The 22228-nt window shown below is 42.3% G+C and overlaps 1 protein-coding gene across 1 annotated transcript in view; it reads left to right on the forward strand.

Moving 5' to 3' along the window:
* Positions 1–7193: 7193 nt before the first annotated feature.
* Positions 7194–22228, forward strand: part of rbm33a (RNA binding motif protein 33a) — a 73861-nt gene continuing 58826 nt past the window's right edge. Inside the window, exons 1-4 of the mRNA XM_042332544.1 lie at positions 7194–7363; positions 13164–13242; positions 18594–18642; positions 19010–19080. Coding sequence (XP_042188478.1) covers positions 7345–7363; positions 13164–13242; positions 18594–18642; positions 19010–19080 — 218 coding nt within the window. The 5' untranslated portion in view covers positions 7194–7344. The remainder of the gene's footprint in view (positions 7364–13163; positions 13243–18593; positions 18643–19009; positions 19081–22228) is intronic.

Here is a 22228-nt window from a genome sequence, read left to right on the forward strand (position 1 = left end):
AACCAACCAACCGTCAACCTCCAACCAACCGCCACCCTCCAACCAACCGCCACCCAACTGCCACCCAAATGCCAACCAACCTCCAACTTCCAACCAACCTCCAACCAACCGTCAACAACAACACATTACATTTGTATAGCGCCTTTCATGTCAGGAGGCAATGCCTCATTGCCAACCAAACGCCTCGCACAGTGCATTCCCCTGACGTGCCGCCTCCTCCAACTGCCATGAGCTCCGGTTTGTCACTGTTCACCCCCCGCCTCAACTGCCAAGGGCCAGCTGCCAACAAAAGACCAACCACTCAATGGTCAACTGCCAACCAACATCCAACCACCCAATGGCCAACTGCCAACCAACAGCCAATGGCACAACCTGAAGATGGGGAAAGAAGAGGCAAGGCAGTGGGATAGAGGAACAGTGTTCCAGAGTTTCGGGGCATGGTGGCTGAAAGCGTGGCCACCAATGGTGGAAGGGAGGGCACAAGAGCCATGCAGGAAGCTGGAGGCAGTCGAGCGGAGGCAGCAGGTTGTGGGTTGGGGGTTAAGCAGGTCGGAGAGGGAGGGAGGTGCCAGGGAATGAAGGGATTTGAAAATGAACGTGACGATCTTGAACTCGATCCGTTCGACGATAGGGAGCCAGTGCAGCCTGGCTAGAACCAATGTGATGGGGACACACTTATTGGGCTGAATGGCCGGTTTCTGTGCTTTGCCATTTCTAAGAATACAAAATCTTGTCAGTCACATCGTTAGCTGCATAATTACAATAGTTTTAAATCATTTCAGATTATTTTTTTCTGGTAATCTGCATGAAGATGCCTTCTTGGTTTGAATGTTATGTTTCATCATCCAATAGAGGGAGCTGTTACAAAATAAACATACCACAATACAATTCTAATGTAATTATTGTTTTCTATCATATAGCAATATATATGTACTGTGGTTGGTTGCAGACCGACAAATGAAGGAAAAAATGTTGGCAACTGAAATAGTTTGTTGAAAATTGTGAGAAGAACTAGAAATCCCAATTATTCAATTTATTTGTTTAATAATCTAATTGCAAAGTAATCTGGGACATCCAGCCTACTGAGCTCAGTCAGTTGTGACATTCAACTGAACCTGGGAACATAAAGCTCTGGGTTTATATCCTATTGAGTGTGATTAACTGAGTACTTTGTCCAAAGATATTCCCTGAGGGAAGGGTAAAAATGAGATGAATTGGCTCTAAAGCAACATGCTTGGCAAAGTTGCAGTATTGTGAAGTATCGTTGGCTGACTAGAAGGCTTCGCTAGTCCTCAATAAGATTTGGAGGCGTAGACATGGAAGAAGTTAAGGGATATGAGAGTGGGTGGGTGGGGAGGGACAGTAGTGGCAGACACAGTGAACCAAATGGCCTTCTCGTGCTGAAAATGTCCACACTGCTTTTCTATGCAAACTAGGATTAGATGTATTTTGATACATGTGTTAGTTAAAGATGGTTTTACTGAACCTCAAGAGTAAGGCGCAATCCTGTTCACTGGGAGTCAAATGCAGAAATCTGGGAATTAGTGGTCGATCTGGTTTCATGGACATGAGCAAGTGCTCTGCATGAGGGGCATGATATAAATGCAAGTTGTTGTTGTTGTTGGCATTAAGAAGGAAGAGTATTGATTAAGGATCCGCTCCTGACACACCAGGGTACATTTCTAATCAGCATAATATGGATTTCAAAATTTCTACTATTCTCACTCTACCTATCTATAGGTAATACAAGTACACCTTTGAACTGTGTTGAAAGCTCTCTCATTAGTGTGCCTTTTGACATTGTTTCCAACAATTTTCTTGAAATATTGTGTTTTACTTTGGTAGTGCATGAAGATAAGAACCTTGAAATGTGTCAGTCGCAACAAATCTGTTCTTGGGTTTTACATGTTTAAGGGTAAAATAAAGAGATTTGCAAATCATGGCTGGAAACTAACGTAGAAATCAGATGAAGTGCTGGCAATCCTGTTTCACGGATATTTCTCACACAGCACACTGCTTTGACATTCAAACAGAATTGCCTTCAATCTGTCATCTTCTTGCACTTCAGTAATTTCCAAACTGAAAAGCTGCCTCATCAATTAGAAAAAAGACAGAACCTGCGTTTTTATAGAGCTTTTTCGGATTGAAACCTCTCAAAGGTCACCGCTGTCAAGTGTAGTGACTTTTTGTAGGCAAAAGTGGCAGCCATTTGTTCCAGCAAAGACCCACAAACAGCTATGAGGTGAATGACCAATTATCCTGGTTGGCTGGGATATCAGGAAAAAGTCCCTTCTCTCTTCAAATAGTGTCATGGATCATGAAAGTTCACCTTAACAGGCAGATAAGACAGGCAGACGTTCAATGTTTCATCCATAAGACAGCAACTCTGACAATACAACAGTTCTTCAGTATTGCACTGGAGTGTCAGACAAGATTATGAGTTTCTGATTTGAACTCACAATCTTCTAACTCGGAAATTAGAAAGGTTCTACTGTACCAACTGAGATAGGCTGACCAAACAGAACTCTAAATAATCTGTCGCAGCCTAGAATGTTGACCGTAAATCTAAGCGGAGGAGAACTTTTCAATTCTGTACCTTAAAATTGTTGAACAAAACAACAAGAAGATTACATTTGTATAGCACCTTTCACGACGGGAGGATGTCCCAGTGTATAGCATTTCAGACCCGAGCTGGGGTCTGGGGGGAGAAGGGAGGGGAGGGGAAGTGGGGTGACCTATAGCATGCTCGAATAGGAGGGTCTTGAGGTGGGACTTGAAGGAGGCTAAGGAGGGGGCGAGACGGAGTGATTGGGGGATGGAATTCCAGAGGTTGGGGGCAGAGTGGCTGAAGGCTCTCCCGCTAATGGTATGGCGGGTGGGTCGGGGAACGTGGAGCAGGCCGGAGCCGGCTGAGTGGAGGGAGCGGGTGATTTGGTAGGTGGTTAGGAGGTCACAGAGGTAGGGTGGGGTGAGGCTGTGGAGGGCTTTGTAGGTGAGGACCAGGATCTTGAACTGGATCCTCTGAAGGATAGGGAGCCAATGGAGTCGGGCGAGAGTGGTAGTGATGGGGTCACGGAGTTTGGTGCGGGAGAGGACACGGGCTGCAGAGTTCTGGATTATTTGCAGCCTGTGGAAGGAGGAGTTGGGAAGGTTGACAAGCATGGCATTTGCATAGTTGAGCCTGGGGGTAATGAAGGCATGAACAAGAGTTTCAGCGGCCTGAGGGGTGAGGTAGTGACAGAGTCGGGCGATGTTACGGAGGTGAGGGAAGGCAGAGTGGGTCATGGCTTGGATGTGGGGAAGAAAAGACAGTTGAGGGTCGAACAAGACACCGAGGTTCCTGACTGGCTGGTGAGTTGAAGTGTGCAACCATGGAGGTTGATGCTGCCAGAGCCTGAGATGCTGAGGCGCTGGCGTGAGCCAATCAGGAGAGCCTCAGTCTTGTTCACATTCAACTGTAGGACTTGATGTCCGACGGGCAGTCTCAGGACAGCAGTGGTCCTGGAGTTGAGGGTGGAGGCAGAAAGATAGAGTTGGATGTCATCCGCATACATATGGAAGTATCCTGAAAAAGTATCCTGAAGACACTGGAGAAGAGCTTGTTAGTTACTTGCAGCTCTGTTGGTCTTCTACATCACCATTTTCAAAAGCCTTAATCGGGAATGAGAAGTGTGTCAGGTCATTGTTTTGAAAATAGGTCTTATACAGCCAAGCTCATTTCTGAGGTCAAAAAAGACAGTTTCATATAGCAACTTCAGCTCTCCTTATAAGTAATTTGCACAGATGCAGCAGCATGTCTGATGAAAAGGTTATCTCCAACACCACTGAGAATCTGTCAGTTCAATGTTTGCTTTTTCCTCTTCTTCCATGAATAGGTTTACAGTATTGAACGATTCAAAACAACAAATGATCACTGTTCCTCTGGAAACACAGTGTACTGTACAGGGAGATCTTTGTCATTGACTTCAATCAGCTGTTGGATTGTCTGTGGTACAGTGCATGTAGTTCACAATTTCCAAAACAATCTTCATGATGTGTTCGAAATTTGGAGCCCAAATCTGTTTCTGACGATTGTTGTAATTTAACATTTAGAATTCAAGGAATCCATCAGCAGCTTCACAGAGTTCCACAAACCCATTTACATTTACTGACTCTCCATTTACCGATCCTTACCGACACTCCATCCATAACAGCGATAGTATGTTTCTGTGGAGGCAGCTTGGCTTTCAGGTTTGTTTGATAGCCATAGCTGAGATCTTTCTTTCAGTAGCACAAGGAATCCAAAATGTGATAATAGCTAACACTGGTGAATCTTTTCTTGTGTGTTTAAATATAAAAATGTTGCCGCTATATCACGTTGTGCTCCAAATCAGAGATATGATAATAAGCTAAACTGAGGATTGGGAACAAAATATACATTCAATTCACTTTACAGTATATTCTGTGAAGCGCTTTGAGATGTTAAGAAGACATGATGAGGTGCTATATCAAATGCAAGAATTATTATTATTAATAATATCATGAAATTCATCTAATCCAGCACTTTATATTTGTACATTTCAGTTCTGGCTGTCTAAATGCAATTGTACATTGTTGTGCTATGAGGTGAGATAGCTATGTGTCTGAATTTTTTTTTGCAGTTGATTGTTTTTTGGCCATAGACTTGATACAACATCACTGTAAATTACATTCAGAGCAAGGCTCGTTTTACGATTAACATACCTGAGCATTTGATATGATACTCAATATACAATCTTAGGAACTGGTCTTATTTTTTATAAAGGATTATTACCCCCAGAAAAGTGATCCGCCAATCAACTACTGCTGGGTAAATAGAGGTGTGTGAAGTAAGGAAACTTGGCCAACGTTTCATCCTGCCCAGGAATCGAACCCAGATCCTTTCGCTTGTATGGCGAGTGCTCTAACCACTGAGCTACAGGACTCCACACTGTTATTATTCTTATACAGTGCCTTTCAAATAAAATGATGTCTTGAAGTGCTTAACAATTATAAAAGGGGGTACTGTGTTGGCAGAAAAGGGTTGACCAAAAGCATGGTTGAAAGATTCTTAAGAGGATTTTGAAGACAGGAAGAAGGGATGGGAGGCAAAGAGGTTTGAACAACAACAGCAGCAAAATTACATTTGTATAGCGCCTTTCACGTCGGGAGGAAGTCCCAGGGTGCTGGACAATCGATATTTCGGATCCGAGCTGGGGCTCGGGATTGGGAAAGCCGGAGCGCAGGGGGAGGACGGTAATCAAAAGCATGGTCAAAGAAGAGGGTCTTGAGATGGGTCTTGAAGGAGGCAAGGGAGAGGATGAGGCGGAGGGATTGAGGGATGGAGTTCGAAAGGATGAAGAGAGCTCTAAATGGCTGAAGGATCGGCACCAATGTTGTGACGGAGGGAGTGAGGAACAAACAACAGAAAAGGACTTTAATTTTGTTTGTACCAAAAATCATGGCACAACACATTAGAGTTTCAAGCTAAGAAAACTGTACCAAATGCCATTATATGTCAGCTGAGGTTTGATCATACACTGTATTCTACAAAAGACACTATTAAAGTATCAGCTAAGCTGACAGGCTGACTCAAACTCTAGTTTCGAACTTGCCAAGGTTAGATGATTGCTAACAGTGAGATGGATTTCCAAGCCACTGAAGTCAATAGAGCTGTGTTTTTAAAATGAGACAGTATAGTTGCATTTTATTTTTCACAAAATCAGTAAGTCTTGACAGGACTATTAATCAGTGGTTTCCATGTACAGCAGTTCACTGTCATATTGGCAAATGTAGAAGGTGCTATGTCATGTTAGTATCATTACTGCGAAAAAAAACCTCATGAATAGATTGCAGGAAAAAAGCTGGCCTCTAGCTGGGGGTTGGGATCAGGAGGGGTGGAGGGCAGGGAGGGTAGCAGTAGGAGGGTGACCAAAGGCGCAGTCGAAGAGGAGGGTCTTGGCATGGAACTTGAAAAAGGCAAGGAAAGGCCAAGGGTCTGTGGGGTAGAGTTCTAAACAGTGGGGGCAGAGAGGCTGAAGGCCTGACAACCACGTAATTGGGTGGAATTCCTCCCCCCCCCCCATAAATTAAACAGAATATACATTGAAATGTATAAGAACACATTAACTTAAATTTTTAAATAAAAATATGGGCTGAAAAATGCAATGTTTCTTTAAAAAAATTACATTATTGAGTCTGTTAAGAATCATCTCAATTTCAGTGCATTCAAATAACTCAGGTGGAGTGTGCATTCCATGTAGATTGGTGCTGTCAGCTCCTGAGGTGAGAAGGCAACTAACTTGAGCCAAGCAGGAGAGCAGGCAATCAGTCAGAACTGCAATGATCCTGGAATCGAGGGTGGAGGCAGAGAGATGGAGTTGGGTGTCATCTGTATACAATGTGGAAGTTAACCCCATCACCAAGCGGGAGCATGTTTACATTGAAGAGAGGACCAAGGTTAGAGTCCCAAGGAAAGCCACACATGATGGTGGGCAGCGGGAGGAGAAGGCTTTGGCAGATATGAAGTGGTCGACGTGGGGATTGGTAAGAATGAAACCAGGCAAAGGCAGAACCATGACTGTGGCGAAGAGTAGAATGGTCGACAGTGCCAAAGGCAGCAGAGAGGTCAAGAAAGACGACGAGGCAGAAAGAGCCCTGGTCACGGTGGAGAAAATGACATTTATTATAACAGCAACAACAACAACAACAATAATCCATCCAACTCGACGCAGCGCCTGATCGCGTCTTCCAGACGCCTCAAAAGCGCTTTCTCGGGGGACGAGCGCCGTAGAGCGAATCGACCGACGTTTATTATTTGTTTGAAAAAAAAACTTTTTTTTTTGGGGGGGGGGGGCAGGAAACATGGTGATGATGATGAGGATGAGGATGATGATGAGGATGAGTAGTAGTAGTGGGTTAGTGGTGGTGTTGTGGACCATGTGGGTGGTGGTGGCTGTGGCTGGCCAGTGCGCATGCTCCGACCCGCCGAGGCCTCCAGTATCCCGTCATCCTCGGCGGTGCGGAGAGGAGGCGGGAGAGAGAGAGAGAGACGGCGCCGCCGCCGCCATGTTGTGACTCGCGCGCGCTCTCTCTCTCTCGTTCTCCACTGGATTATTATTATTATTATTATCATCATTGTTATTTTTTTTTTGGTTTGTCCTTCGCTTTCCTCACCTCCCGCTCCACCCACCCACCCACGCTGAGTGTGAGAGAGCAGAGCAGAGGAGAGGATAAGTGGGGCCTGTGGTGTAAGAGCGGCTCCCACAGTCAACTGACTGAGAGACTCTGAGGAAGAAGGAGCGACACAGACACGGACAGACAGACACACACACACACACAGAGGCCATGGCCGGCAAGGCGCAAGGTACGTTCGTGTGTGTGTGTGTGTGTGTGTGAGAGAGAGAGAGAGAGAGAGAGGGAGGGAGGGCGAGAGACGCTCAGGGTAAACGACTCGAGAGCAACAACAAGTCCAGCAGCACGAGCACAGCGGGAGGGAGGGACGCTGGCCTGAGGGGGGGGTGGGGTGGGAGAGGCGGGGAGGGGGAGAGGCCTGGGGGGGGGAGAGGCCTGGGGGGGGGAGAGGCCTGGGGGGGGGAGGGGGAGAGCCTGGGGGGGAGAGGCCTGGGGGGGAGAGGCCTGGGGGGGAGAGGCCTGGGGGGGGGGGGAGAGGCCTGGGGGGGGGAGAGGCCTGGGGGGGTGGGGGGAGGGAGAGGGAGAGGCCTGAGGAGGAGGCAAAGGCCTGAGGGAGGGAGAGGCCTGAGGAGGGGGGAGAGGGAGAGGCCTGTGGGGGGGTGGGAGGAGGGAGAGGCCCGGGGGTTGGATGAGGGAAGGAGGCGGGCAAAAAAGAAATAACGAAAACACTCTGAGCTTTTCATAGACAAGAAATGAAAACAAATTATATATTTTTTAAAATGTATTTATTTTTGTGTGTGTGTGTGTGGTGGTGGGGGGGGGGAGGGGGGCGGAAGAGGGAGAAAAAAAACCCGAGGCCAAACCTCCCAAAGTCTGCGTGAGCGATAAACAAGAGCAGAGACCTCAAGTCAAGTCAGTGAGTGAGTGAGTCCAAATGGGAGCAGAGGCCTCTGACTGCAGCCTCAAGGCTTCAAGTCAGTGAGTCGGTGGCCATGACCCCCCCCGCCCAGGGTGTCACCACACCTCTACCTTCCTCACTGGGGGAGAGAGAGGCGGGGAGGCCATGGTTCTTTGGGTGGGTGAAGCAAGCGCTCGTTTGATGCAACAGCAACCAAATAACTAATTGGCCGTCAGGGCTTTCAGCCTCTCTGCCCCAACACTCTTATCCTGCAATCCCTCCTCCGCCTGATCCAACCTCAGCCTTGCTTGTCTCCCTTCAAGTCCTGTCCAAAGTCCTTCCTCTTCGACAGTGCTTGCGGCCACCCCTGTCATCCACCCCTCCTGACCCCCCCCCCCCAATTCCCAGCTGGGGGTTCAAAACCCCCGATTGTCCAGTACCCTGGGACGTCTTTTTGTTGTGAAGGGCGCTATACAAGTGTCATTTGTGGTTGTAATAAATAATAATCTGGTCACTCAATCCATGACTGTTTGTGGGACACTGCTGTGCATAATTGGCTGTTGCGTCTCACCTACAAAATAGACGGTCGATTCACTCTACAGTATATTCTGTGAAGCGCTTTGAGACTTGACAATGTGATAAGATGCTATATCAAATGCAAGGAATATTATTATTTTGGATATCAAGGCTTTAGAGCACCCGTAGCCAACCTTTATGGTTGGCCAGCAAAATCAATTTTCTTCTTTGAATATTTCTAGACTTATGCCATAAATTGAGAAAAACTGGAAACACACTTTTAAATAACAACAAGAAAATTACATTGGTAAAGCTCCTTTCACGTTGGGAGGACGTCCCAAAGGTGCTGAACAGTTGGGAAGCAGGACCTGAGCGTAGTGGGGCAGGATTGGGATGAGGGAGGGTGGAGAGGTAGGAGGGCGGCTGAAGGCACGGTTGGAAAGGAACCTCTTGAGTCGTGCCTTGAAGGAGGCAAGAGAGGGAGGAAGGCACAGGGATTGTGGGCTGGAGTTCCAAAGGGTGAGGGCAGAGAGGCTGAAAGCCCAGCTGCCGATGGTAGGCTGGGTCGGAAGGGAGACATGGAGCAGGTCGGAGCCTGCTGAACGGAGGGAGCGGACAGGTTGATAGGACGTCAGCAGGTTAGAGAGGTAGGAGGGGGCAAAGCCGTGGAGGACCTTGAAAGCGAGGCGAGGATTTTGAATTTTATCCTATGGGGAATGGGTAGCCAGTGGACCGGGTGAGGGTGATGGGATCACGGAGCCTGGTGCGGGAGAGGACACAAGCTGTAGAGTTCTGGATGATCTGCAGCTTGTGGAAGCAAGAGTTGGGAGGCCAACAAGGAGAGAGTTTCCGTAGTCGAGCCTTGAGGTGATGATTGCGTGTCTGAGGGTTTCGGCGGCCTGAGGGGTGAGGCAGTCGCGGAGTCGTGCAATATTATGGAGGTGAGGGAAAGTAGAGCGGGTCATGGCACGGCTATGGGGGAGAAAGCAAAAGCACAGTTGAGTGTCGGACAAGATGCCCAGGTTTCTAACTGGTGAGGTGGAAGCAGCATCACCGAGGCTAGTTCTTGTTGTTGGCCCCCTGCAAACCAAGGATTGGCCCCCACTGCTTTAGAGATTGAATGTATTCCTACTGCTCTTCCTCCTTCATTTTGTATTCGAAAGAGTCTCAAAACTCCTGAAAGCACTTTACAGTAATTAGTTGATTTTTCTGAACTGTTTGGATTATTGAAAATGTTATCAAAGAAGTGGGGATTGTATTTTGTTCACACACTTGGTGGTGAGTGGTTTGGCAAGTCCTATGATCTACAATTGCGTTCGGCATTGCTGGGAAACCACTGGCCAGTCTATCTTCTGTGTCGAGAGGCCAACCCTTGAACTAGGTCAGGATACTGACCCTGTGGTATGGTGGTGAATGTCAGTTTAGAGCTATCGGTGTGCCTTGTGTTATGAGTGATCATGCCAAGGTACTCTGCCACACAAGCAGTATTGATGACCGTGAAGCATGGGACCAATTTTGTGTGAGGGCTGACAGTGCGGACTCGATGACTGACGTTATAGCCGAGGACTTTCTTGCTTCTGTAACCAACAGGCCGTAGTGGAGATCCATCTAACCAAGCTAAAGCTACGGCCAGAAAGGCACTCATTCCTGAAGCAGGACCCTGTCAAAGTAACCACTAAGGGAAAGAGCCATTAGAAGAAACCAAAGGCCTTTAAAGCAGTTTAGGAAACTTTCTTGGAGCAAGCTAAAACTGCTCTAAAAATAACACGGCACAAAGCCAGCAAAGTTATTAGAGAAATCAGTCGGTATCAAAGGATTACATCACCCCAGGAGGAGGTGAAGTGCAGAAGAACGATCCCAAATTTTCCTTCCGCTGGCTGAAGTTTGGCATTGGTCAGGGCCAGAGGCCCCCTCCAGTGTTGGGACAAGTCCGGTGTTCTACAACAGACTGATGAGGAAGCATTATGTGGATTTGGTGTCTGACCCAATAGGCCGTAGCAGAAATCCATCTGCATGGAGGATGAAACAAATGGCCGGGTGGGATGTGTGGAACAAATTGAAGGTCTTAACGACTCAAAACATTGGGAGGAGCTGGACTCTGCGCTGCTGTGCCTTGATAATGGCAAGACAGCAGGTGTGGACGGTTTTAATGCTAAGTTCCTAAAGGCTGGTGGGAGGGTGGTGGAAGGGGGTTGTGTATGATGGGAGGGTTAGGGTTAGTGAATGTTGAGTAACTTTCAGATCCAGTCCAGGATCCTTCAACTGACCCTCCTCATGCTGGTGAACAGCACTACTGAGGCATGCACTCCATCAGTGTTCCAGAGTGCAGTTGTGGTTTCTATTCATAAAGGCTTGGGTTGATCCAAGCTGGATAAGCAGTGGGAAAGCTTGCCAGACAGTGCTGTCAACAGCAAGCTATGTGGTTTAGCTGGTTGGACTCCAGCAGTCCCCATCTCCCCTCCCCCTCCCCCATACACACACACACAAACTTTGGGGTCCCTAAGGGTAGGCTCTTGACAGCTATTAGCATATGCTTTCCGGAATTAGTTAAGTATGATGGCTCCTTCCAGGGAGAAGTGCGCATTCATTCCATTCAAATAAAGATCAAGAATTTACCTGTAAAGGTGGGATGAATGGAGCTGCTCTTAAACATGTTGATGTGTTTAAGCGTGTGTCAGCCAACTGGCTGACCAAAGAAAATGCAAATTCTGTTGTATTATATCACTTATCAGATGTACTTTGATCTTTCCCTTCAGACTTATTTGCAATCCATTTCCATCTCAAATGATTTTTTTCCTGGGATCCAGCTTGTCCCATGTCTTGATGACTTTGGCTGACAAATGTTTACTTTCTACTCTTGTTTCGCTGACAAAATGTACAGTCAATTCATTTTGCAGTATATTCTGTGAAGTGCTTTGAGACATCTCAAAGACATGATAAGGCTCTGTATCAATTGCAAGGATTATTATTATTGTTTACTTGGCCTTCCACTGGATTTGTTTCTCTCTGTCCTCTTGATCTTCCATATTTATATACGGTATGAAGTGCTTTGGGGTGTCCTGAAATGAAATGTGCTGTACCAAATTCAAGGATTATTATTTTATAATTCCTCCACCTTGCACCCTCTCTCCCTGCATTTAAAAACCTTGATTTTAAAAAAATCTGACGAAGCTGGTGGTCATCTTTGGGATTTTGCACGAATTGGCTTCCCCGTTGCCCACAAGACACTCGCTTTGGTATGTCTTCTTGACATGAAAGGCGCAGGATCAAAGATTATTATTGTCTACCTCTTACTCGTGCCTCCTTCCGACTGTAAAGTGCTTTGAGATGTTCTCTAATGCAAAAATCACTTTAGGAGTTCAAGTTATTTTCTAAATTACCCTATAGTTACTCTTTTAATGTAAGCGGCTATTGAGGTTTCTATCCAGGTTTCTATCAAGGCACCATGAGTCTCGCAGCAGTCGAGTACAGAGAAGATGCATTATATAGTCTGCAAAAGATTCAGTGCTTCACAACATGATCAAATGAAAAGTGACACCAAAGTCAAATGATCTCAACACTAAGTATTAATTCTGTGGATCATTTGTCATTCAGCAAATAGTCTTCGAGCACCCTTAGGCTTCTTGACAGTTCCAGTCACAAAAGGATTGTTTCTTGAGTTGAAATGTTCTCTACTGTTACGCATACTAGGTCTATACTGATTTTCATTAAAGGTTTATTTTAAAAATATATTAATATAAACTTGTTTTTAGTTACTGTATATCTGAGCTGAGATAAATGTCAATTTGACAGTTGTAGATTCTTTCACAAAGAGATGGTTGTGAAGACCACTGGTGAGCAGTCACTCATTTTACAATGTATTTTGAAAAAAGCAAAATTTATTCTGAAGACATCTTGTGAGGCATTGTAATTAAATTATTAGAATTTCACTTGCGCATAACTCAGGTATTATTTTCATATTACCTCACTAACCCAAGTTTTCATGACTCATAATTTAAGTCCAATTGTTTTCAAAAGCATGTACAAAGGACAGATATTTTATTACCACATATCGTGTATCTGCTTCGTGAATCTATTATGGACTCCATAATTTATGGCTGATTTGAAGCCTTTGGAATTCCTCCTATCATACAATTTATTTTAATCATTTGTTGTACAAATACCCTATTGTTCATAGGTCTTACTTTCAAAATTATTTGGTGGAAGTGAGCATGCATTTTTATGGATACCAAATAGTGAAGTAATAATCATAATAATCCTTGCATTTGATATTGCGCCTTATCACGTCTTTGAGACGTTTTATAGCGCTTCATATGATATACTGTAAAGTGAATCTTTTGTGGGCAAAACAAAATATAATTTTCAGTTTTAAAAAAAACAGGGAAATACTTGGGAGTAAAACCAGAGAAACAAACAAGCATAGTAGTGCTTTATTGCGAATGAAAATCGGGCGTTTTAGTTGGTTAATATCATATTATTTTTAGGTTTGGGGTGGCTTTTAATCCAGTTGAGTCAGCTTTGGTATAACAACAAATAAAGAGAAAATTTGTGTTTCTAACATTTGTATATGGTGCAGACATTACATTGTTCAATAATACTTTGGTTGTTCTTTCTATAGAGGATGAATTTGACCAAGTTGATAAACCTGGTGCTGAGCGATCTCGGAGAAGACGAACTGAAAACGATGATTGGGAGAGGTAACTCAATAACATGTTCATTTATTACAATATTAATATACATCATCTACAATGTATTATGTATTTATGTTAATGACCAAACAGGGATAGAAATATAATTTAGAATAGAGCTCAAGGTAAATAAGAGATTTGTGGCCAGGCTTAAAAATTGCTAGACTCATTTAGCTCCTCCAGTTGTAAGCCCATTTTCTCAGTGCTATTGATAATCACTATTTAAAGAAAAAAAATGTAATCGATCTTAAGGAGGTAATAGTTTCTCCTTTAAACTTTGTGGAGGATAATCACTGGGTGCAACTGCTTTAACATATCTTTCTGCTGCTGTTTGACATTTGTGGTCTTAGGAACTCCTCCTTTGACCTGCTGCTGAAAGTTCTGATCAGTGATCATCTACTGTTTATTGCCATTATTTCCAAGGCTAATTGAGCATTCTAGTTTCGAATGTTTGCAGACGGTCTGCAGCTCAGGAGGTGGCAAATTGGTCTGTACTGGTAGTGGAACGTTTTGTTGTTCTGCTTGTGGATGTGAATGCCATTCCTAGTTACCCTGAGAAGGTGGTGGCTTTCTCTTAAAACCACTGCAGTCTTTGTAGCTGGCGGTCTTGCTGGTGGAGATAGATTATAGGAGGTTCCAGGATTTTGTCCCAGCGATGATGAAGGAATGCTGGTGTATACCCCAAGTCAGGATGATGAATGCCTTGGAGCGGTAGTATTCCAAAATCCTCTTTTCCATACTCTTCAATATTTTTCTCAAATATCTATCTGGATTTCTAATTTAACAACACCAGTTTTCAGTTTTTAAATAGTAAATTGCTATATACACAACATACACTGGGCGTTGTCTCAACATGATTTCATCAAATAATTGGATTAAATTATTCGATTACAACCTGGATTTTACAGACCGACGCAGTATGTTTCTGATTAACCAATTGGGTTGACCAATTAACTGATCATCCAATGTCAGGACAACCTAAAAAGTAAAGTCTTAAGGTTAAATTTTCAATTTCCTTCACGGCATTCATTTAGACTTATATCAATCTCATTGAAATCTTGGGAATATCTTAGTTTATTATGACAGTTTCTTGTCTTTGTGAAGTAAAAACAATGATGCAAGTAAATTTGATCATGTTAAACTCATGCTGTTGGTGCTGAGAACAGACCTGGACATTGTACAATATAAAATACAATGCAAAATTATATTTGTATAGGGCCTTTCACGTCGGGAGGGTGTCTCAATGCACTCAAATTACTGTAATCTGAAGGTTGACTCTTATGATTGGGTTTTATAACTGCTGTACGAGTTGTTAGCACACAGGATCAATGTCAAAACCTTGAAATCTTTAAATTGAGTTGAGATAATAGTAAGTTGACAGTGGTGCATAACACTCATGTCAATGTCTCTTCATTTTGAATCATTAAGTCTTAGATTGCAATAAATGTAGAAAAGAATGGTCATACTATGTCTGTCTAATGGTGTTTCATAATGGTGGTGCCGTTTTAGCCACGGACATAAATATAAATCGTCATCATGGTCATGACACCTATCATTTTTCTAGCTCATGAGGTAGCAATAGTCATGGGTGGTTACATGAAGTGAACAGGCAAGACATCTGACAATTGGATATTGTTGTGCACTCAACCAGTGCTGATGTTTCCTGGCCTGGACATCTGGTTTTCTCGTAGAATTGATGTTAACAATTCATGCTTGACGTTCACTTGCACACTACCTATGTATGCAACTGTCTGGCAGCTTGCCACTGCTTGTGCAGCTAGGACCATCCTAGCCATTTGGGCTTTTGCTCGCAGGGTTAACATTAGCCAAGTGGGAAGATACCCTGCTCCCAGTCTGCCCCTCACAAGTCGTGCCGACAAGCCACGTTGGCTGGTCTGTTATCTGCAGTACTTTAGAAAAATGCAAGGATTATTATCCCCCCAAGGAGCATAGTCTATGGTTAGTCATTTGGCATCTGACATCGCAGGTTTGAGCCCTTACTCGGTGGATAGCAGGTACCAGAAATTCTCTGCGAGCTTCCTGGAGAATATTAATAGCATCCTTCTGCCAGTACATTTTCCAAGACAAAATAGGTAGATGATAATAATAATAATAATCCTTGCATTTGGTGTAGCGCCTTATCACATCTTCGAGATGTCTCAAAGCACTTCACAGAATATACTGTAAAGTGAATTGACTGCGTAATTGGAGAGTTCAGTTTGACGTTGAAAGTGCTGGTTTATCAAAGTACTGAATGTGTGTTGCTGTTGATATAGCTGCATACTACATTCTAGATTCTCACGGCATTTGGGGATTCCAGGATTAATTCTTTCAACTTTGTTCAATTTATATTGGTGTCATGATATGAGATAGTACTTAAACTGAGATAACTGCATGATGAGCAATTGGTACACATCATAGAACATGGGATATCTTCTTCATGGCCTTGGTATTGGTTAAGATTGGGTATTTGAATCCTTCACAGATTTATTAATAGTTGTACGTAACCCTTTTTATGTTTTCAGATGTGAGAAGTTCATGAATGAAGAGTTGTAAAATGTTACAGTTTAATCAGATATTTTGAAGCTTATTGTTGGAAAACCTGTACAATTGTTGTATTTCTATATATATTCATGCACAGAATTTAATATATAGCTAAGGTTTAGAAAGGTTATTATAATGGCTTGTGAGGCACTGTTCCTGTAGTTTAATAGTTAATCACTTGCCTTGCAAGTGAGAGGAACTTGGTTCGATTCCCGACAGGATGAAATGTTGGGCAAGTTTGCCAAGAAGTAAGTATTTCTTGGAAGATTTGCTGTCCATTGTTGTGATGTAGGCCTCAACTTCTGTCAGTAGATGGGGCAGTAAAAGAGATGGAGAATTGCTGTCCACCCATGCTGAAAAAGTTGAAAATGCCGGTCCAGGTCTTGTTAATTAGTCCTATAGTTTTTAAAGGAGTAACTCTGTGACTCGATGCTATACAGTACAAATTTACATTTATATAGCGTTTCTCACGTCAGGAGGCTGTCCCTTCCCTCGCCTTCAAAGCCCTCTATGATCTTGCTCCTTCCTACTCTGTGACCTGCTAACCCCATATCAACCTGTCCGTTCCCTCCGCTCAGTGGCCTCCGACCTGCTCTACGTCCCTCTCCCAGCCCACCCCACCATCTGCAGGCAGGCCTTCAGTCTCTCTGCCCCCACACCCTGGCACTCCACCCCACAGTCCCTATGCCTCGCTCCCTTTCTGCCTCCTTTAAGGAACCTCTTAAGACCCTCCTCTTTGACCATGCCTTCGGCCACCCTACAATTGGTACCCTCCCTGCATCCATTCCTCTTGATCCCAACCACCAGCTCGGGCCCAAATCCTTGACTGTCCAACACCTTGGGATGTCCTCTCGACGTGAAAGTCGCTATACAAATGTAATTTGTTGTTGTTGTCCCAAGGCACTTGACAGTCCTTGTTTGACATCTGCGTTGAGGGTGGGGAGGAGAAAGATGTCTGAATGCTATAGTAATCGATAGTGCGTGGATTGGCTTATTTTGACAACTTACAAAAACTAGTTGTGCAAAATGAAGGAACATGATGATAAATTGAATAAGTGGAATTCAAAATGAAAAGGGGAAACATTTAGAAGAATGACTTCTAAAAATTAATGTTAAAACTTATACAAAGCAAATTTGAGTCACCCAATAGAGGAATATAAACAACTGGGGAAAGCAATGAAATTTGACATAGAGATTTTCTACGTGGAATGAGAAACATAATTTGTTTCAACAAGCTTAGTCCTTCAAAGGTCAGTATCAAATGTAATTTGAAAAATACTCAAACTGCTGTTTACATAATATTACATCCGCTTCGCAAAGAATCTGTTTAAGAAATGTCAAAGCATTTCACAGTTAATTATTATCAAGTTTACCATAATAACTACGTGTGTGTATATATGTGTGTGTACATATAGTGCCCTTCATGCGGGGTAACATGATAAGGCGCTATATCAAATGCAAGAATTCTTCTTATAAAAGATCTACCAAGATTTAATAAATTCATTTAACAGGCTGCTGTTTTCCTATGTTCCTGGTCTCTTCCAGAAATTCTCTTTTTCAATGGTGTGATTTTTAATGTCCATGTTAACTATAAAAGTGTATTAATATCGCTACGGTATAACACAATCTAACTGAGTTCAAATCCTGACATGGGTCTTGAACTCATAACCTAACTCGGAGGTAAACATGATAGAACACAGTTTATCTCTCACTAAGAGAAGTAGGTGACGTAGTTACATGCAAACTAAATACTGGAATCTGAGATATTATTTCCTAACAGAAATCTATCTAATTTGTTCTTGGACGATATTAAATTTTTTACGCTGCATAGCAATCAACCTTTTTACAATTGATGTTTTCCTCTTCTGGCCTAACACATTTTTAGTTGGAAAAACGTGATCAGCTCCAGCATTAATATGGCTTTAAGTTAAATTATTCTTGTAAATATTTCACCTGCAAAATATACAGTCAATTCACTTCACAGTATATTCTGTGAAGTGCTTCGAGATGTCTCAAAGACATGATAAGGCGCTATATCAAATGCAAGGATTATTATTAAGTGCACCCTTTATTTAAAAATAAGTTATTTTAGTATGTTTTGTCCTTTATCTCTACATGTTCAGGCTAGATCTTTGAAGAACTGCTGAGTAAGAGGTCCAATTGAATTGAGTATTGATTGCTGTCATCCTGGAGTACAGTAGATGTATTTACTGTCCACACGCTTGTCATTAAAAATTAGAAGGGTGAGATTATCCGATGTGTCACAATATTTGAACTTCTGTCCCTAGTTTTGTTTTCTCTGTCTGCTTTGTTGGCTTGTATATTTCCTAATAATCTATAGGGAAAATAATATCAGGGAATGATTACAAGGCAGCAATCTAATTGAAGGATTTGGTGTCTCAATTATGAGAGCTGTTAATTCCTCAGCACCTTTTTGCGGGAACTTGTGTGCAAGTTGGCTACCACGCTTGTCACAAAACAACAAGAACAACAAAATTCATTTGTATAGCATCTTTCATGTCTGGAGGATGTGCCAAGGCGCTGGACAGTCAAGAGTTTCAGACTGGAGCTGGGGGTTGGGATTGGCGATTAAAATGCATTAAATAACAATTTACGTCCCCAAACTTCCAGAAAAAAATGGATATTATGTAAAATGTTAGTGGTTGAAGTTGGTTTGATCTGTCAGACTGCTGGAGGATAATTGACAAGTCTGCAGTGTATAATTTCAGTCTTCTCTTTGTGCAATTCAAATGCCTTTTCAGTGACGATCAGTAAATGATTGATTTCCCAGACTAATTATTGTATGTTTCTTTTAGTGATCTTGAAGATGACCTACTTAGTGATGATTGGGGATTAAGCAAAAAGGTACGTTTTTTTTTGTGAAACGAGTGAGTTTACTCAGATCATTAACGATCCTTCTTCCCATATTGTGTTTATCCTTTTTAATATTAATAAAAACTGCTGGATTCCATCATTAGTATCTAACTTTAAAAACTGCTGGAACATGTATGTACTAATTTATTTGTGAAATCTAAACCAGTTACTGCGAATGAGTTTGTCTGACAGAGTGAACATTTTAAGCAGATGTTATCTCGTTGTGAACAAAATGTGGTTGAATAGTGTAAAAAGGATTGAATAAGAATTTTCAGGTAGAATGAGCAGATACAGTTTGAGCATAACATTTTTGTTTCCTTACTTGCTGAATGCGTTTGCCTTCCTCCTCTTTCGTTAGAACCAATCTGATTTATCGGACGAAGAACTTGATGATAACCTTCTGCAGAGTGATGAAGAACCAAATGAAAGGTACAATAGATTTTCGCGTGTACTTCGTACTCCACTCACTGAGTTTTCACCACTCAGATTTGAATTTCAGCCCTATCAGCCCTAACTACTAATAATCCCTCCAAAAAACCAAAAACAATAATTAAATTGGTCATTTTCAATCTACGACTGTTTGTGGGACATTGCTGTGCGCAATTGGCTGCCGCGTTCGCCCACAAATATACAGTCAATTCACTTTACAGTGTGTTCTGTGAAGCGCTTTGGGACGTCCTCCTGACGTGAAAAGCGCTATATCAAATGCAAGGATTATTATTATTATTATTATTATCATCTGGGAGACTTGTGGAGTATGCATTTGGATGTTCGTGTTCTCAAGGGCTAATGGAATAGTATATTCAGATAAAAAGCTTCTCCAATCATCACTTGCATGCTTAGTAGATATACTCGGGTGTTTTGGTTTGCACTAGGTACCTATTCCAGAGATAAGGAGCCACATTCCTGTGCACCATTCACTTCAGCGGGCAGACTGTCTGTTAGATTAATTTGCTGTTGATACTAAACTGCTTCTGTGGGTGTGAAAACTGCACACCTGCTTTGTAGTCGATGCTGTTTACACTGGATAACCAGGAGTTTGTTCTGGTGGTGCTGTAGAGCTGAGCTTATTGACAACCAGCCATTGATTTGTTGCTTCTGGCCTTTTGCAAACTGGGCAGCAGCGTTTACTGATTGTTTTCCTTTTCCAGTCAGTGTGATTAAAAGGCCCTTGGTGCTAGCCAGTACCTAAAATCTGAATTGAGTAGTGGTGACAAGTTATTAATATCTATGGTTTGCAATTGCTTGCCTGAGTGTAACATTTTCTAGTACTTTGCTTCAACCTCGGCTTTGGAGACTTTTATCTCCTCTGTATTTTTAACGTTCTGGACACTTCGGAATCTGATTTGTGGTAAACGAACACAATTAAGCTGTGTATTAAATTTGCTTTGCTGTTGGTTGGTGCTTTAATTTGGTAAAGTAGGTGCTTTTGTGATCACCCAATTTGTAAAATATCGGTCAAGAATTGACTTTCCATTTACTCAAATTCTCATTTACTCAGCAGGTGTAGATGGAATTTTTAAAGCAGGATTTCTTGTGGCTCCCATGAGAATTTCTGCCAGTTACTTTACAGAGCAAAACTCCTTCCATTTTCAGCAAATAGGTTTTCATGTCAATTCTGTTAGCTGCTCTCAGCACATCTGATGTGTTCACAATGCATTTGACTTGAATTTTCAAAAGAACCTAATTTGGGACTATATCTCTTTTTTGAATTAACTTTTTTGATGACCGCTTGATAATCTTTTTTTAAATTACTACATCATAATGCCAATTTTTTTTTGAAGGTTGCATTTCAACAACTTAAGATTTGAATGAATTTTAGATATCCTGAATTGAAGGCTATCTGTGTGCAATTGGCAGTCAATCCACTTTACAATATATTCTGTGAAGCCCTTTGAGCCATCTCAACGACGTGATAAGGCTGTATATCAAATGCAAGGATTAGTATTATTGTAAATCCTCAAGTTGTTTTTCTACAGCAGCTTTATTTTGATATTTTTCAGGTTAACTGTTTCTTAACCCAACTAGGGAATGTAACATTGGGCGCTCCTTTTTACTAAAAATTCAACTGGTTATCTTGACTTTAGGACTACAGAACTAAACTCTTAAAAAATATTCAAATGTCAGCTTTTCAGGGCCTTATTTTTGAGCATTTTCTAACAGAAGTATAAGCTAGTGATTAGGGGATGTGTGGGGGGTGTCTAAAAGGGAATTTAGTGGAAACTACTTCAGAGGGTAGTGAGTTTGAGGAACTTGCTGGCTGAAACATTGGTTGAATCATATAATATAGGTGCATTCAAAAGGATGCTAGACATTCACATGAAGGAGAGGGGAATAGAAAAACATGGAGGGGAGTAAGAAGTGGGTGGAGGCCTGTGTGAAGTATAAACATGGACTGGTTGGGTCGAGTGGACTGTTTCCATGTGGTAAATTCTTTGTAAATCTAATCTTAGATTACTTCAGATGCATAGAACTGGAATGTAATATAGTTTGAGAAAAGATGCATCTCATCAATCGTACTAGCATTTTATATTAGCCCTTTTATCACATCAAAATGTCTTGAAAAGCATTTTTGTTGAGTTGAGCAAATACAGCCCTGTTTCATGTTGACTGCTCAATCAGCCCATCATTGCTGGGCAAGAACATCACTGAACCCCTCAGTAACTTAACTGGAATTTCAGCCTGTCCAATTATATTTTGGGATCCCTGCCGTATCTGATCATAGACTTGAAAAATAACCATTGTTAGAGAAAATCAAACAACAAAAACTTGCATTTATAAAGCACCCCCTCAAGCAGGATAGCGTTCCGGGGTGCTTCATCCAACCCAACAACTATTATTTGCAATTGTTTAGAGCCTTTCATGTAGTTAAATAAAGAATCCAAATGCTTTCAATGGATATAGTGCCTTATTATGTTGTTGGGATGTCTCCCAAATGCTTCATAGGTCTTTACTATAAAGTACAGTGACTGCGTGTTTGTAGGTGAATACAACATCCAGATTAAATTCAAGATTGTTTTAGAAATTTTCAGCGTTGGAGAAAGCTATTTCGTCCATTGTGTCAGTCAATTGGTAATCACATTTTTTGTTCGTTTGATTGCCATTTTGCCAGTCGAACTTGCCAATGAATTTTCAAACTAATTCCAGAGACCAGCCAGACTTTCTTGCTCTGTGCCTTGCTTCTTATCACTGCTGCTTGGAAAAAATGTCTGTCCTGTCTGTGTACATGTCTGTAAAATTTGAATCAGCACAATATATGTTGCTATAGAGCAATTCAGCACTATTAATTCGACAGCTCCACAAAGTGCTCACTTGTTTCATGTCTGATATCCGTTCTCACAGAAATCAGACAATAGATGTTGAGGCTGATAAAGATGGAGATATTACATGAGTTTAGGTGTGATAAGAAATGGCAATGACAAAGCACATGTTCTTGGGTGTATTCACTGTTTATATATTTATAGAAGATTCTTTTCTTTGATGGGTGTTAATTTTAGGTTCCATCTGCCTTGTGATTCATAAAGTTGGACATAAAGTGGAGTCTTTCTTCTGGTTATCTTGACTTATTTTCCCCTCA

The sequence above is a fragment of the Callorhinchus milii genome, unplaced genomic scaffold (genome assembly GCF_018977255.1).
Source record: "Callorhinchus milii isolate IMCB2004 unplaced genomic scaffold, IMCB_Cmil_1.0 Scaffold2, whole genome shotgun sequence".
Classification (NCBI taxonomy): Eukaryota; Metazoa; Chordata; class Chondrichthyes; order Chimaeriformes; family Callorhinchidae; genus Callorhinchus; species Callorhinchus milii.